This window comes from Thalassophryne amazonica, unplaced genomic scaffold (assembly GCF_902500255.1).
Source record: "Thalassophryne amazonica unplaced genomic scaffold, fThaAma1.1, whole genome shotgun sequence".
Lineage (NCBI taxonomy): Eukaryota > Metazoa > Chordata > Actinopteri > Batrachoidiformes > Batrachoididae > Thalassophryne > Thalassophryne amazonica.
Window position 1 is genome coordinate 157,686 of NW_022986235.1, and position 17,018 is coordinate 174,703.

A 17,018-nucleotide genomic window follows, 5' to 3' on the forward strand; every position below is an offset into this window, starting at 1 on the left:
ACTGTTCAATGCACGATCATTTGCCAGTATGTTTTTTGATAAAACAAATCAAATTATTTTATTTCAACATTTAAAAATGACTTACTGGTCCACAATTGAAGTAAAATCCCCACAGACATGGCAGTATATTGTGTTGTCCTCTTCCTTGTGCCCCAGCCACCGATGCTACTCACAAACTTCCTCTCCCTTCCTTTTTCTTCATACCTCTTCTTTGAAGCTTCTACACTTGCAGGGGTTGATGCTTTGCGTTTGACTGGTGTTTTTCCTGGTATCTGGCCCGGTTTCAGAGGTTTTAGAAAAGACATTCTGTTCAATATATTCTTCAAAAGGCGTGTTAATCGATGTGATGTTCGTTATCTAATGTTTCCCACCACAGCATCTTCTTTGCTGTGAAGGCACACACTCCATACAGTGGTCTCGTGCACACATGATACAGGGTTCTCCCCAGAAATGTTTAGTATAGCGGTGCGGTTGGTAATTATCGCCCGAGGCGGCGCGCTGTGAGTCATTTTGACTGGTTTTAGATGCATCGAAAGCAAGAATAATAGACAAAAAATTTACACTTATGTTGTAATATCAAAGTTCTTTTTTGTATTTTTCTGTCTATGTTAAGAAAATAAATGACATTGAAAAGTTTAAAAACACATTAATATTTGATGGACATAACATTTGCTCTCTTCATTAAAAATGACACTGTATCTGTGCAGAGTTTTTTCTGTCATGTTGACACTTTAGCTTTTTTTTTCCAACATTTTTGAGTGGAATTGCATACTTATTAAAAAAACAAAAAAAAACAAAACAGTATAACCCCTAATTGTCTTGTTTGAACAAGAGCTAAATCTGGACTGATTTGATTGTCAAATCAGAATCAAATTTATTGCCAAGTAAGTTCTCACATACAAGTAATTTGATCTGGTGTCATTGGTGCATAAAAAACAATAATAAAAAGAAAATGAAAAAAATAATTCTGGAAGAAGTAAAGGAGTAAATCTGCTCTTTTAAAGATGAATCCTGGATGAAAAGAACTTTCTGAATCAGTTTTTCACACTTTGAGGCTGTGTGGTGAAGATGATCATTTATTAAAATTGTTTCGCTGCTTTTTTTTTTTTTTTTTTTTTTTACATCTAATAACACTTTTTCCTCCTCCTTCCCTCCCCCCTCTCTCTCTCTCTCTCCCCTTTCTCTCTCTCTTTCTCTTCTCTCCTCTTTCTCTCTCTTCTCTCCTCTTTCTCTTTCTCTTCTCTCCTCTTTCTCTCTCTTCTCTCCTCTTTCTCTTTCTCTTCTCTCCTCTTTCTCTCTCTTCTCTCCCTCTTTCTCGTCTCTCTTTCTCTCTCTTCTCTCCTCTTTCTTGTCTCTCTTTCTCTTCTTTCTCTCTCTCCTTTCTCTCTCTCCTCTCTTCTTTCTCTCTGTCTCCTCTCTTCTTTCTCTCTCTTTCTCTCCTCTCTTCTTTCTCTCTGTCTCCTCTCTTCTTTCTCTCGCCCCTCTCTCTCTCTCTCTCTCTCTCTCTCTCTCTCTGTGTGTGAGGGAATGAGAGTCTCTTCACTCTCACACTGTATTTGAACAAACTTTGGAAACAGTAAGGCTTTCAACTGTAAAATAAAGCCTATAAATTAATTTCTGGAGCTATGCAAGCAGAAGGAGCTCTTTTTATCTTTAGACTTTGATGGAGTTTTTTCCGCTGCAGCGCTGCTTGGCTCTCTGTGAGTGAGCAGGCAGTTCAGCACAAACAGCCTGGCTGTATTTTAGGAAAAACTACCTGATAGCAGGGCAGAGTGTGACGGCGCTGTCAGAACACTGTGGCGCGGCGCCGTTGTTCCATTGTCTGGAGAAAACCCTGTGATATCATTGTTTTCCGAATGTCCGCTGCGTGGACAGTGGCAGGAAAAACCGAAGATGCTTTCTCGCGACGTGCAAGAAGAATTTGAACGTTTTAAACCAAAAAAAAAAAAAAGCCACTTGTCCGGTCGGACAATGATTTAGAGCTATTGCTTGTCCGATCACATTTTACACTTTTCCCTGACAATCGGACAAGCGTTAATGTCGATGGTAGATTATATAAAGAGCTGTTCTGGAAGACAGAATTCACGTTGTGGATCAGCTGCAGCTGGTGGATATAACCCCACATGTGAGTCAATGTGCGGTGTTCACATGGACTGATCAATTTACTGCTCTGATATATTCAGTCATCTTTCCACTTATATTTATTCCCTGTTTTGACAGTTTTCTGTTATATATATATATATATATATATATATATATATATATATATATATATATATATATATATATATACTTTGTTCTTCTGTATTTTATTTTATGATTTCTGTTCAGGTTGTCCTGCTGTGTTTTCTTTGTTTGAAAAAATGTTCAAAAATGGTTCTATAATTGTGTTGAACTGACAGAGATACATTGTCTGTCAGAACCTCAATAAAAAAATAAAAATGAAAATTTTGGCACTGAATGACATCATCTTTTTTTAGTTCCACTCTTTCACCGTTTGGCCGCAGAGGATTTAGAGGGTAGGGCGGTGCCGTGTTCTTAGTTCTTAGAGCCCAATACCTGCACCTGCAGTGATTTTGTGATGTTGGTGTTAGATGGAGCTGGTCTGGGATCAGTCAGCAGCTGGATTCTGCTGTTTGAAGGAAGGTTCCTCAGAGAGAAGCGCTTCAATCAGTTTTTTTTTTTTTTTTTTTTTTTTCTTCTCTTCCAGCTAGCAGTGACATGGCTGCTGATGACAAGTCCTCCTCTTCGTCCTCAGCAGACTGGAGCACTGATCCACCTGTGGTTTCTCCCACCAGTCCCTCCCACCTGACCCACTTCAAACCTCTGACCCCAGAACAGGACGAGCTGCCGCTCCGCTCGGCGTACAGCTCCTTTGTCAACCTGTTTCGTTTCAACAACAAAGGTCAGCAATACAACGTGTTTTTTTTTTGTTTTTTGTTTTTTGGGGGGGGGGGGGGGGGTGTTGAGGTTAAATGTAAAGCTTTTAGGGGTGTTTCTCTTACATATGTGTCAGAGGTCTCAAGTGAGCAGTGTCAGGCTGAAAAGCAGCAGAATGTGTGAAAACAGAAAATATGTGGGACTGAGGATCCACACACAAGTTTTTTTTCACCTATGGGAAACACTTTTGACCGACCTCACCACTGTATAAACCTCTCCAGACTCAGAGTATGTTGAGTATTGACACACGGATTGATTGATATCTGTTAATCGGCACACTCAGTCTCATAAACCAGGATGGGGGCTTTTTGTTCTTTTTTACCCGAGAGCATCAAAATAGAATAGAATAGAGCCTTTATTGTGATTCTACATACATACAGTGAAATTTGTCCTCTGCATTTAACCATCCTAAATAGGGATGTCCCGAACCAAAAGTCTGTATCGGTATCGGACGTCGATATGGCTAGTTTGCGAGAATCGGTTGGTATCGGATTTGGGAACGGTATTGTGCCGATTCACATTACTTTTCAGCGTCGTCACGCTTTACAACTGCCTTAAACCGAGACACAACACAAAAACATTGCGCCTACAATAGAGATTTGGACCCCACTTCCTAACTGCGATGACACCCTGTTTGTAAATTTACTCGTACATTCACAGTCAGTGTCGCAGTGTTAAATTGTGAGACATAGGTCTCTTCCTCACTGGATTAAAAGGTACTGTGTCATTTTTGAGGTTGAGAGCAAATGCTATGTCCATGATGAAATGTTAATGTGTTTTTAACCTTTTCAGCATTATTTCTAACCTTTTCAAGATAATTTATTTTACTAACTTAGACTTTGACAGAAACATGCAGAAAAGTTTGATATTAAATATTATAACACAAGTCATTTTTTGTCAGTTATTCTTGCTTTCAATAAATCTAAAACCACTCAAAATTAGTAAAATAGGACTTGTCAATAACATTTTAGAGGTATAAAACCTGATAGTTCATCAAAAAGTGCCACATTAAATAACACATCAGCCAGGGAATGACAGTTTACCCAGACTGACTTCAAATATGAATAAATTAAGTACTTTGTGGGGTGGGGTGGGGTGGGGGGGTTCTTGTTGCATTTTGGAAATGAGGAAATGCCTCTGTCCTGAAAACAGTTCATGTATTCAGAGTGGCTGTGCCATCTAGTATTCAAGAGAAGCAACTTCAGTCACTGACCCAATAACAAGTGTACCAAAACATCAAATCTAGGTTTGCATCTTAGATGTACCTTCTGGCAAATTGTAGCTCTAGTTTTGAGATCCACACAATAAATGTTCTCAAAATTTAAAATGATTTCTTCCAAGTTTTGAACTTGTGCAGGCCCTGATGTACTTGATACAAGCAAAATAACTTAGAAGCTATTTGTTACAAAAGCCAAGCAGTATTGTTGGTCATGTTCAAGCAAAATAAAAACTGTAAATCAATAATGGTTGTGTTTTTTAATGCTTTCAAAATAGCTATCGGATCATTATCGGCAAGACTAATCATTTAAGATGTCAGATCGGAAGCCTAAAAAAATCTGGATTGGGACATCCCTAATCCTAATTACAGTTAGATACAATCCAGCCACTAGGGGCAGTGAGCAGCCACAGTCCAGCGCCTGCGGACCAACTCCAGATGTAGAGATGCTGCCTTGGTCAGGGGCAGAGAAAGGAGTGGACCCTAAATATGGAGCAGACCCTAAATTAACATGTTTTTGATTGTGGGAGGAAACCCACACAGACACGGAGAGAACATGCAAACTCCACACAGAAAGGACGGGAAGTGATCTCATGACCTTCTTGCTGTGAGGCACCACTGCTAACCACTTAGCCACCATGCTGCCAATATGGCCATCGGTATTGCAGAGGCTTTGTGTCGGTGCCAGGGCCTACAAATTCACAGGGAACATTTTTTGGACACAGACCTTGGACAAGTTCAAAGGTGGCTAACCTTGACCTATTTTAAGAGGTGTTTTAAGAGGTTAAAAAGTCACATTGTGTTGTCTGTTTTTACACTATGAATCATGCACATCTGTTTGTTTTTTGTTTTGTTTTTTTTGGGGGGGGGGGGGCAGCCAGTCACAGTGGAGAGGCACTGTAACGTCACTGGCTGGTCTCTCTGGCTGCGAATTCAACGTGGTTCTATCCACTCCCAAACTGCTGCATTTCTGTGTAAATGGTAAATGGACTGCATTTTTATATCACTTTTCCATTTGCATCAGATGCTCAAAGTGCTTTACAGTGATGCCTCACATTCACCCATTCATACACTGATGTCAGGATGCTGCCATGGAAGGTGCTCACTACACACTGGGAGCAACTTGGGGATTAAGGACCTTGTCCTCAGTGATTTTCCAGTCAGGCTGGGGTTTGAACTGAGGATCCTTTGGCTTAAGCACTAGACTGTCACCACTGTATAACATGTTTCTCATATAGTATGTAAAAGCTAGTGAGAAATAAACACTTTTAAAACTGAAAATGCTGTTTTTGTAACCTGATAACACCTCTGGAGTCATTTACAAGACATTTCGCGGACGTCAGCGTGCACGTGCATCATACACGGTCAGAGGTAACTTCTGCTCTTTTCAATAGCTCAAGTACACATACACACACGCCCTCCTGCAGATGCTGTTAAAATGTAAATAAAATATTGTTTATGATTGAGTTTATTCTGCAACATCAGTATAAACATAGAGAGGTGAATGTATCAATAATACACTGATAACACAATAAAACAAACACTTATTTTCATTGTGGTCCTTGTAAACTTATCACATGACACAGTAGAGAGGCTTGATTGAACATGTACAAATTGTACATAAAGACAATAGGATCTGAAGAATTAATGTAAATATCAGTAAATGTATAATAGATATAGTTAGCACTGGGATACCAATTAAACAACTGCAAACACAATGTTCATAGGGTATTTTAGCATTGTGTTATATTTCTCCCTTTTATTATTCTGATTTATTGTATAGATAAATTCTCAATAATATTTTTTTAGGTTATTAGTTTAGTTTGGTAATGTTTAGTTCCATGTTTGCTTTTACCATTATTTCTTTGTACGTAGTTGAGTGTTTACCGTTTCTTCTGAAAAAAGTGTCATTGTAATTTCATGCGATGTTGTTAATAAAAATATATATAAAAAGAATGTAAAGTGCAGATAATGTTTCACACTGTATGACCCCTTTTAAATGCCTTATTTGATCACGACTAAGTTTTTCAAATCAGCTCCTTGAAAGTTAAAACCTGGAAGAAAGAATTTTCACGCAGTTTTACAGGTTTGACAGATGTGGTTTGTGGTTGGCACACAAACTAGATTGTGGCTTGGGGTGGGGTGCACGTTGTGGTTGTGCACTGAAACGTCCACAGCACACACACCCCCAGAGGCGCTGGGGGCCGGTGTTGCAGACCGAACGGGTCCCCTTAAAAATCGGTCCCCCCTGCCTTCACTGCGCGTGCCTCATCTCTGAGCGTCAGCAGCGATTCACTGATTATCACCTCGTTAATGCTTCAAACTGCCTTCAGTCATCATCTATCTCAGCGCCAGATTTCTGAAGCTTTTCTGTGACAATCATTTTTACATAAATTCAGCATTATTTCATAATAAAAGATGGAGGAAGCAATCAGAGCACCGCGGCTACATGAGCTGCTCCTGATGCGTTCACCGCGCCTCGGTCATTTCAAAGTGTCACCGATTATTACCTCGTTTCTGCTTCAGACTAACTTTAGAATGATTTAAGAGGTTTTAATTTGTCATCTGATGGTTAATAATCCCATTATTCCCTTTGATTGCTTTGGGTGGAGAGAGTCAGACTCAGACGAGCTGCTGTGGTCTGAAATGACACATGAGCAGTGAAGGCAGGGGGACCGCTCGGTCTGCGACACCGGCCCCCGGGGGCCAGCACACAGCCACAGGAATGTTTTGAAGTTGTAATGTTTAACAATTACCACATCAAAGGAGGGAATTCTGAAACATGATCATGTGACTTCGCTGTGTTAGTCATTTGAAAGGCATTGATGGAGATGATTTGGAGCTTTTTCTGCGCTTAAAGGATAAGTTATAAACATTGAATCATTGCTGGCTTTACATGTTATGTTAAAAAGGTCTTTAATTCCATAGAATCCAGAAGTATCCAGAACCCTTTTCCTATGTGGAAATGGGCCAGAATGCTTCTGTTGGTTGTGAGTTTGGTTTTGTCTTTCTGTGTTCAGAAGAAGTACGTCCTCCCTCAGCAGTGTCAGAGAAACCAGAGCTGCCAGGCCCCTCCCCTCAAATGAACAGGATGAGCTGGTCCTCCAGTCCCTCTCACTCCGTCCACACACCTGGATCACAGCATCCCGACCAACTCCGACGCTCATCTCCAGCCTCAGGTGAACACACATCTTTGCTCCAGTACTGACTCCAAACCTGTTGGTCATCCAGTGCCACACTCACTGGTGCCCAGGCCTGAGCTAAGCCTGGGCACCAGTGAGTGCATGTATAGATGACTGAACCCATCAATGAATGAATGAGTCGACCCTCTGCAGTTTTCAACACATTAACTCCAAAACAATAAAAACTTTAATCCTGTATGTCCGTGTTTCCCGATCCTGATCCTGTGGATCCAGAGCACTGCACAGTTTCCATTTGTCCCTGATCAGCTCACTTAGGTGTGTTCAGCCAATCAGCAGCTTGCTGAACATTGGAACACACCCACTTTTGGTCACTGTGCACTGTTAGAGCCGGAAGAAATAGAAAATGTGTTGTAGTTTGGGTCCCGAGGACCAGGATTGGGAAACACAGCTGTAGGTTAAAGTGGCACGTGATGAGGACAAACTCTTTGACATCTGATGAACTTTGACACGACACATTGATCAACAAAGCACCTTTGTCTGTGCAGGAACCCCCCCCCCGGCACATCTGCCACGTGCTGCGTCGATGGTGCTCGTCAGTCAGAGGCATACACGCTGTTATGTTCTGATTCTGTCACAGCGGTTACCTTGTACAACTCAAACTCGGTCGGGTCTCCACACGAGTCGACAGAAAGTAAATCAAGTTTAGTTTAGTTTAGTAAATCAACCATGGGTCAAAGGTCACCCTCTTACATTCCCCTGAAAGAATACACAGGTGCTCCTCTACTGAACTTGTGGAGAAATCCCAAATCAGGTCTGTATCTGGAAGGGTTTAGAACCTACAATGAGCCTTCCTCCTTTGATGTGGTGTGTGTAGCACTGAAACTTTGTGTTTGAGGCTGATGATTTCTGTATAATTTACAGGTCATCCAGTCAGATGTCTTACGTACGTTCAGGCGAAGCTTCCTGTCATTTATGACACATTAGGCAGGTTTTACAGGGGCATCAGTACGTTTCGGCTTGGTTTTCAAATTTCCTTTATACATGTCACCATGCGAGAACAATGCGAGAGCAGCAAAGTTGAGGCAGGTTTCTGAGGTTTGTGTCTTGAGGCTGTTTGGTCCATTCCCCACGCTTCAGCAAAACCTGAAGCCTCCAGCTGAAGTGTTTGAAATGGTTTTTGTGTGCTGGAATCATGTGGGAGCAGAGTCCAGACAGCTGAGGGAAAAGTCTTGTCTGGCGGCGGCGCAACTCCAGTTGCAGTGGCTACCACACACTCACATCGCCTCAGTTTGAAAACAGACCGTTTCAAGTTTAGTGCACATAAACAATGTCAAATGTATATGTGTTGTCTTAATTCTGATGTGTGCCATTATTACGGTAAACAAGTAATAATTGTGGATTAATTGTTGTTTGTCTGTGGAATGTGAGTGTGGCAATCTTGTTGTTGTAATGACAATGATAATAAAGCTATCCATCCATCCATTTATATGTGTGTGTGTGTTTGGGGGGGGGGGGGCATGTCTTCAGAGGGCCGCAGGAAATCAGAAACACCTCTCAGCAACCATGACCCCCGTACGGCGGTGCAGCTGCGCACGGCGCTGAAGAGACTGAAGGAAATCATGGAGGGGAGGAGCCAGGTGAGAGCTCACTCACACCACTGTGGGCGGGGCTTTCTCCTCCTTATGGCGTCACTGCGGTCGACTTGCTGTTCTTTATTGGGACACCTGAAAGTGGTGTGTGTGTGTGTGTTTGTGTGTAGGACAGTGACCTGAAGCAGTATTGGATGCCAGATAGTCAGTGTAAGGAGTGTTACGACTGCAATGGGAAGTTCACCACCTTCCGCCGCCGCCACCACTGCCGACTGTGCGGCCAAATATTCTGCAGCCGCTGCTGCAACCAGGAAATCCCCGGCAAGTTTATGGGCTACACCGGTAAGTAGAGTTCACCTTCACTCCAGGCTGGAGAGTTCAGGCTTCGTTACACACCATCGACACCTTTTATTCTCAGACAAAGATATTTGGCGTGTCTGATGCAGAAGTCAATGTCAGCAAGCATGAATTTAAAAGATCATTTGGTTGACTGAAAAGTGAATCTCCTCTAACCGTAAACAAAATTTATTCCCTAAATTCACTCATCAGTTCAGTCCCACAGTGTGTGGGTTGTGTCCTGCCTGTTCAGCCCCTTTCACAGGTCCGCCTGAGTGTGTAAAGCTTCCTGCACAAGAACAGCCATGTGTATAAACACCTATACATATATATACACACACACACACACACATATATATATATATATATATATATATATATATATATATATATATATATATATATATATATATGCCACTTATCACCCTGTTTACTACAGTTTACAGCCTACAGTATTTTTTCCATTAAAAATGAAGAATACCTAAGCAGTGCAGGGGACATGGGCTCTAATGAGGGACACAGATAGAAGGGACTTGTTCCAGCCTTATGACTGGTGTTGTGAGGTCAGAGACCTGCTGAGACACAGCAGAACATGAAGTTCTACTCTTACAAATGTAAGTAAGTAAATCCTGTCCCAGCCCTCAGACCAGTTAGCCCTGGGGCTTCTTCCTGGATTCTGCACCTGGAAGCCAATGAGACTCTGCAACTCCTCATGGACAAGACACCAGTCCAGTATAGGTTACTTCCCCGGCAAAGGCTGGTGTCTGCTTCCAGCTGAGTGGACTGAGACGATGCATCTCTGTCCTGGTCTTATGCCATTTGTGTTCAGGACTCTGTTTGGTGTCACAGTTCCTTGGTCCTAGAAAGAAATCCCAGGTTCACTGGCTGTTTGTCTGATATCACATGTTACCCAACTCATCAACCCATTTTTTGCCCCACCCCAAACCTTTGGGGCTGCCCTGTACCCAGGTGACCTGCGGGCCTGTACGTACTGTCGTAAGATAGCGCTAACCTACGCGCACTCATCTGACTCATCTTCCATTGGAGAGGACCTGAACGTTTTGTCCGACTCTTCGTGCTCTGTGTGCGTGTTGGAGCCAAGTGAGCCACGGACCCCTGTAGGTGGGCGTAAGGCTAGCAGGAACATCTTTCTGGAGGAAGACCTGACCTGGCAAAGGTGAACGCGCGCACACGCACACACACACACACACACACACACAGGCTGAATGTAAAGATCTGAACAAGTGTTTGATGATTGTTGCTGCTCATGGAGAGTCATTTTGATGATGTCTTCAGACTGTCAGTCTAAATCAGACATGAATCCAGACGGTTGCGTTTTATTTCAAGAAATTACTGGTTTCATGTTTGTCCAGTGTAATCATAAAAAAACATAAAAACCACGTCAGATCCCAGATGAAGTCTCAGTCTCAGGTGTGCAGCTGGAGAAATCCCAGACAGCAGCTCATAGTATTAAAAGTCCAGCCCTTTAAAATTAGAATTCACTTCCTGAATTCAAGGAGTCTTTTGTGTGTGAGTACTTGGTACTTTACAAATCAAAGTATTTGTAATGGCCCATAGTGAATTGATTTCCAATACATTCTTTAACAGCTCAGCCGTATTTGTGGCTCTCATCTATTGGTTCATTGGCTGTTGCCCCCAAGCCCACCTGTTAAAACTGTCTATGTAACTGTGGCTTCAGACTGACCCGTGTTTGGATTATTATCACTCCAGGAGAAAAAAGGTCAGAGTTGAACCTGCAGCTTCTTCCTGCTTTTATGTTCACCTCATGGTGAGTGTGGGCATGTGCACTTGGGCACGTGCACTCAGGCTGTGCTGCATTGACACACTTTGTGCTTGTGTCAGAATAATTAAAACAGGAACAGAAACCTTGTGACACATGATTTGCTGACCCGGACCACACAAAAGAGCCCCCGAGGCAGGGGACCACCAGGATGACTGACAAAACCTGAACAGAATTGTGGATGAACCACCAGGTGGCCACCAGAGTCCAAAGCAAAGTTAAGAGGGCGACCATGAGCCTCAACACAGTGCATGGGTACATCAGGGAACCGGCTATGGAGAACACTGGCCTTCAAGGCAAGATCAGAGGAACTATCCGGGACCAACCCAGAACTGTCAGAGAAGCACTCTGTTGTACAAAAAACTGAGCCCACAAAATGAAGAATCTGGGAAAATTTGGAAAACAAAATACAGAGTACCAAAATCTCCAAACCCAGGTAATGACCAAATTAAATGGGCATGAGGTCAGATAAAATACGGAAGCTTAACCATTTAGCCAATGCATTGAGAAGAGAAAACAGGGTGCTTATATGCAAAACAAATGTGTTGAACCAAAAAACTCCATAAGCCTAGGAACCTCAAAAAAGAACTTATTCAAGTGAATAACAGAAACCAGACTGGAAAAAGATCCACTTTGAAACACACTGGAGCTGGACAAGGAGGAGAGGAAGGGCCAACTGTCATAACCGACAGCGTGCGAGCAGAGGGCGCACCTTCAGGCATCGTTTCTGTGTGTGATGCGGCGCGCGCTGAGGCCAATCCACCTGGTGGCGCTGGTGACACTGGAGCAGATCCGCCTGGTGCCGCAGGTGATGCAGGAGAGGTGTGTGCTGGAGCAGATCCGCCTAGCCCTGTAGGTGTCGCCAAGTGCTGAAATGACGTGCGCTTTCCTGATGGCTCTGCCAGTGTAGACGCTGGAAAGAGGTCAGGCAACAAGGATGCATTGGTTTCCATCAGCATGGTTTCACTTGGAGCTGGTGCCTGTAGCTGAAGTGTTCATGAATTCTGGGGTGCTGGTGCACGAGGCAGGCATGAAACAGCTGACGTCAGTCTGGAGGAGTGCAGACATGTGGCCATGCTGGGGCTTCCCCGAGCAGTCGTGCTGATAAGGTCACTGCAATGGGCGATGAGTGGCTCTGCTCGTACCGGAGAAGGGCGTGCTGAAGCCACTCGAGGTTTCCGTGGCGTGGGTTTAGGTGGCACCCGGGATGACGCCAGACTGGGTGCTGAGCCAGGATGTGATTCCAGTCTTTCTGGCTGAGTTGGTGCGGCCGGCTTCTGCGCTGACGTGCGCCGGCTGCATCAGACAGAGTAATGCACTGTGGTTCGGCTGAACAGGCAGTGCTAAAGTCCGACTCATACAAAAATCCATAGGGTCTTTGATGCACTGAGGAACCTGGCCCTGCTTGAAAAGAGCCTTAATGTTCACTCGCTCAAGGAATGCGGTGACCACGTCTGGCTCGGCTTGTAAGAGCTGATCAAGAATCAACAACACTTGTCGTCGGTTCTGTTGACTAGGAATGTCCTGGTACTCAAAGAATAAGTCCTGTATCTTAAATAACAGCATAGTAGTGTCCTGGAGCGCTGACTGCTCAAGATGGTGAAGTGACGTAACAACCGGAAGATAAATCAAAAAGCAAAGACAGACTAAAATATTAACATGAAAAGAATAACAATGAAACAACTATAAAATACAGAAAAGGGAATAAACAGGAAGGGAACTACGCAAGTGGAAAGATAGATAACAGATCATTCAACTTATGATACAAACTAAGCAACCAAGAAATAAAGCTAATGATTACAGAACGAGAACACAACTGGTAAGACAAAACTAGAGCAGGACTGAAAATGGCTGGAGTGTAAAAGGTAATAAAGAAAACTAAATGGCAAACAAACTAAAGGCTAAACAGTGACTACGTAAAGAACAGAAACAAACCTGAGACTAATGAATGACAGATAATGCAATAAATTGTTATGTGTCGACGCGGGTTGAGGAGCGGACCTGCGTCAGACGGAACCCAGCGCTAAAAATAACCAGAAAGCGGTTCCAAAAAACAATGTATTTATTTCACCCGCTGGTGCACAACAAAGTGTAAAAAAAACAAAATAGCGTCCTTCTGGTGGAGTGAAGGCTGGCACGCTCTCCAGCGCCCAAAAGGATCGAAGCCCGGCGCTCCTGGACCCACTACCACCGCCAAACACCCCCCAGGTGGACACGACAAACCGACTCTCTGCGAAGCATAGAAGAGGTGAGGTAAGTCAGCAGTTACAACTAATATCCTTCAAAAGACACACACTATCAGCAACACATTCAGGTCTGTATTTTAAGCTTTATGCAAATGAGCAGCTTCTCACAACAGGTGGAGGATCACTTGTCCGCACGCCACAGCAGTGAGAAGCGAGCTGCACAATTCTCATCACAATTCAAGTATACTGCGTAACAAAATACCAAGTTACTATTAACAATTAGTCAAACACTTAATCACCTCTGATGTGTGCTGACAGCATGTGTCCCTCACCCTTCCTTGCTTCACGGGCTCGATGTGTCAAACCCAGGCGCGGTCCTCAGCGTCTCACAAACGAACATCACAAGGTCGAGTTCCCGGCAGTTCTGCTTGAATCACACATGACTTAAATGCAGAACGCCATCCCATTATCTGCTTCAGCTGAAAGTCTTTAAGGTTGCATGTGAGCACCATTCACAGGTGCTGCACATGATGTTGATGAGGGTGAAGGATTCTTCAGCCAGCACCTTCTCCACAGACAAATCAGTTCTCACGCCACCTGGAGAGCAAAGAAAAGAAAAGAACACCAAAATATCCAGCCACACCCCCCAACACACAACAGTACCCCCCCTTTAACGGGAAGCCTCCCGGCGACCGAACAAACCAGGCCCGAGAACAGCACCTCCCTCCGGGGTCCTCGTCAGGAAGCAGACAGCACCACGCTCCCAAGGTCCACCACAGACAGCAGGACAGGGCACCGCAGCTGGAAGGCCGGCTGGCATCAACAAAAGCCCCAAAACATTCCCCAGTACAATCCAACACACAGGAAAAAAACACAAAACCCACCCAAAACCTCCCCAGGGGACCGTCCCATCAAACCCCGGGAAGAAAAGAAAAACTCCCAAACGCAAAAACCCAACACAGCCCCACAAACACAATACAAACATAAATGCATAAAAGAAAAATAACAAACAACCCCCCCAGAACGACCTACAGAGCCCAACCCCCCCCAGAAGGCCTTTACCGCCAGTTCCAGGAGGAACAGCCAGAACCAGAATCCCACACAGGTCCCCAGGTATACATGGAGCAAACGGCACCCCCCAGAGGACCGTACCATCAACCCCAGGAGGTACCCTCCCCACAACCCCGGAACCCCAGACCCGGCCACACTTGGCTAGTTGGCCACAAGCCAATTCCCCCCCAGAGGACCGTCCCATCAACCCTGGAGGTGGAACCCGGAAGGAAACAGAACAAAATCAAAACTCAACCCCCGGAGGACTACCAAAAACAACCCCGGGGGGATATAAAACGACCGTAAACCCTGTTACCCTCCCCGGCACCCCGAAAGACCCCAGGTCCCTCCCAGAGCCCCTCGGCGGCTCAGTTTTGGCGAACAGCTCAAAACATTAAGCCGGGGAGGGAACAGGAATAACTAACCCAGCCCCAACCCCAAGGCGCAGCGGAGAACCGGAAATACGTCCGGTGCCCCAACTCGACCATACCCCAGCCTCTCGGGAGGGGTGGAACTACCGAAATGGCGAACGGCAACAGATCGGCCCACCCCTCCGACTGAGGTATGTCTCCGCTGCACCACACCCCGGCAACACCAATGACGAACGGTACAAAGGCTCACCGAGGCTGGAGTGGAACCGGGCCCTAACCAAACCAAGAAAAACGCCCCTGACACTCCCCCCCTAGGTGCAGAGGTCTTCTGAGAATGCTCAGCGTGACCAACCTGCACCACCCCACAACCCACAAGACAAACGGTCTTGGGGCAAGTGAGGTTGGGGTTAGGGATGTAGGGAAATAAAAAACAACAAAATAAAATGACCCAACAACCCAAACAGAAAATACCTAAAAACACATAAAAATTAACAATTAAGTGAGCCCAGACGGGCTTCTAACCGCCTAACATTCACTCCACCAGACACGCCTCTGACTCCCCAAACAAATTATAACCCCTATTTAAAGAAAACAAAACATTAACCCGTACTAGATTTTTTTTTTTTTTTTTTTTTATGTGTGTTATTTTGCCTGTCCCAGAACACCTGGAGATACGTCACCATTATTTTTCTTGACGCTTATATGTCGGGGCAATACAGTAATCTCTGCTCTTCCGAGCTGCATGGGCTCGTCAACAGGAGGAGCCAGAGGTCCCGTCGGAGGAGCCTCAGTGGGGCGAAGAAGAGGCGGCCCAGATCTGTGTCGGGGAAAGCCCCGAGACGAAAAAACCCGCTCTGAAGGCCGCCCTCTCTCGCGTCCACGCTCCTTCATCCGATCATCTAGACGAATCACCAATGATATTAGCTCATCTAAATCGTTTGGCTCGTCACGGACTGCCGGCTCGTCTTTTAATGACTCATTTAACCCATCTACAAACATTCCTCTGATGTGTGCTGACAGCATGTGTCCCTCACCCTTCCTTGCTTCACGGGCTCGATGTGTCAAACCCAGGCGCGGTCCTCAGCGTCTCACAAACGAACATCACAAGGTCGAGTTCCCGGCAGTTCTGCTTGAATCACACATGACTTAAATGCAGAACGCCATCCCATTATCTGCTTCAGCTGAAAGTCTTTAAGGTTGCATGTGAGCACCATTCACAGGTGCTGCACATGATGTTGATGAGGGTGAAGGATTCTTCAGCCAGCACCTTCTCCACAGACAAATCAGTTCTCATGCCACCTGGAGAGCAAAGAAAAGAAAAGAACACCAAAATATCCAGCCACACTCCCCATAACACAGCATAAATGACTGAACAGAAAATAAATGATAAACAGAAAATAAAACCAGGGACTAGAGAATAATACACGGAGAAGGAATGATCAGTACCAAATTAGAATGAGAATCACGGGTGACAGAAAATAAACAGATGACTCAAGACCAGGGCAGACGAAAGGTAAAGGAAAGGGGACTAATGAAAACCGGCACACAAATGGGACCGAAACCTGACACAGAAGTCCATCACAGCTGCTACACCTCCTCTAGATAACCCTCTCAACATGGGAGAACGTGTCATCATAATTGCACCTGAACTTACTGGATCAGTGACATCCACATCTTTGCTTTGCCATTGTTTACATGTGCTGTGAGATGGCAGAGCTCTGCTGGTGCCACGGTACATTCTTGGAAGAGCAGGGGGCCGCCAGGGGGATTATGGGGAAATGTTAAAGTACTGAATAAGGGAGCTCTGCTATGGCGGCGGTGGGGTGAGACATCTGGAGGAGGGCTCCTGTGAAGCCTGTGTGAAAGGGCATTTTTTTCTGTAAATCTTGAAAATTCTTATTGGCTCACTCGGTTTAGTTTTGGGGATACTGTTGATATACACATAGCTAAAATCCTGAAATGGCTGCAAATCTTCGGAAATACAAGTACACTGGACAAAGTAGTAGTAGGCCTGCTGCAGCCTCAGACTCGAGTTCTCCAGATCCTGCGAGAAGCTCTGCTCCTCCCTCCCCCAAGTTCAGCAAAGCCGACATGATGGAGGACCTGAAGGCAGAGGTACTTCTGAATGTGAAAGCTGATATCTCTGCGGTGATAAAGAAAGAAATGAAAGAGGCCCTCGCAGAAGAGTTCAACATGCTTAAGCTGGAACTACAGTCAGTGAAAACGGCACTAACTAATAACACTACAGCGCTCCGTGCCGACATGGCCCAGGTGAATGCTAGAGTTAGCAAGATGGAGGAGGGCTCGTCTTCATGGTCGGATGAAGTGGTCGCTTTACGAGAAACAGTTGCTGAGCTGAAAGTCAAATTAAAAGGGCTGAAGGAGA

The 17,018-nt window shown here is 44.7% G+C and overlaps 1 protein-coding gene across 1 annotated transcript in view; it reads left to right on the forward strand.

Moving 5' to 3' along the window:
* Window positions 1-2,718: 2,718 nt before the first annotated feature.
* pikfyve (phosphoinositide kinase, FYVE finger containing) overlaps window positions 2,719-17,018 on the forward strand; it is a gene marked incomplete at its 3' end in the record, with an annotated part of 153,362 nt that continues 139,062 nt past the window's right edge. Inside the window, exons 1-5 of the mRNA XM_034165223.1 lie at window positions 2,719-2,905; window positions 7,177-7,335; window positions 8,827-8,936; window positions 9,059-9,230; window positions 10,194-10,401. Coding sequence (XP_034021114.1) covers window positions 2,722-2,905; window positions 7,177-7,335; window positions 8,827-8,936; window positions 9,059-9,230; window positions 10,194-10,401 — 833 coding nt within the window. The remainder of the gene's footprint in view (window positions 2,906-7,176; window positions 7,336-8,826; window positions 8,937-9,058; window positions 9,231-10,193; window positions 10,402-17,018) is intronic.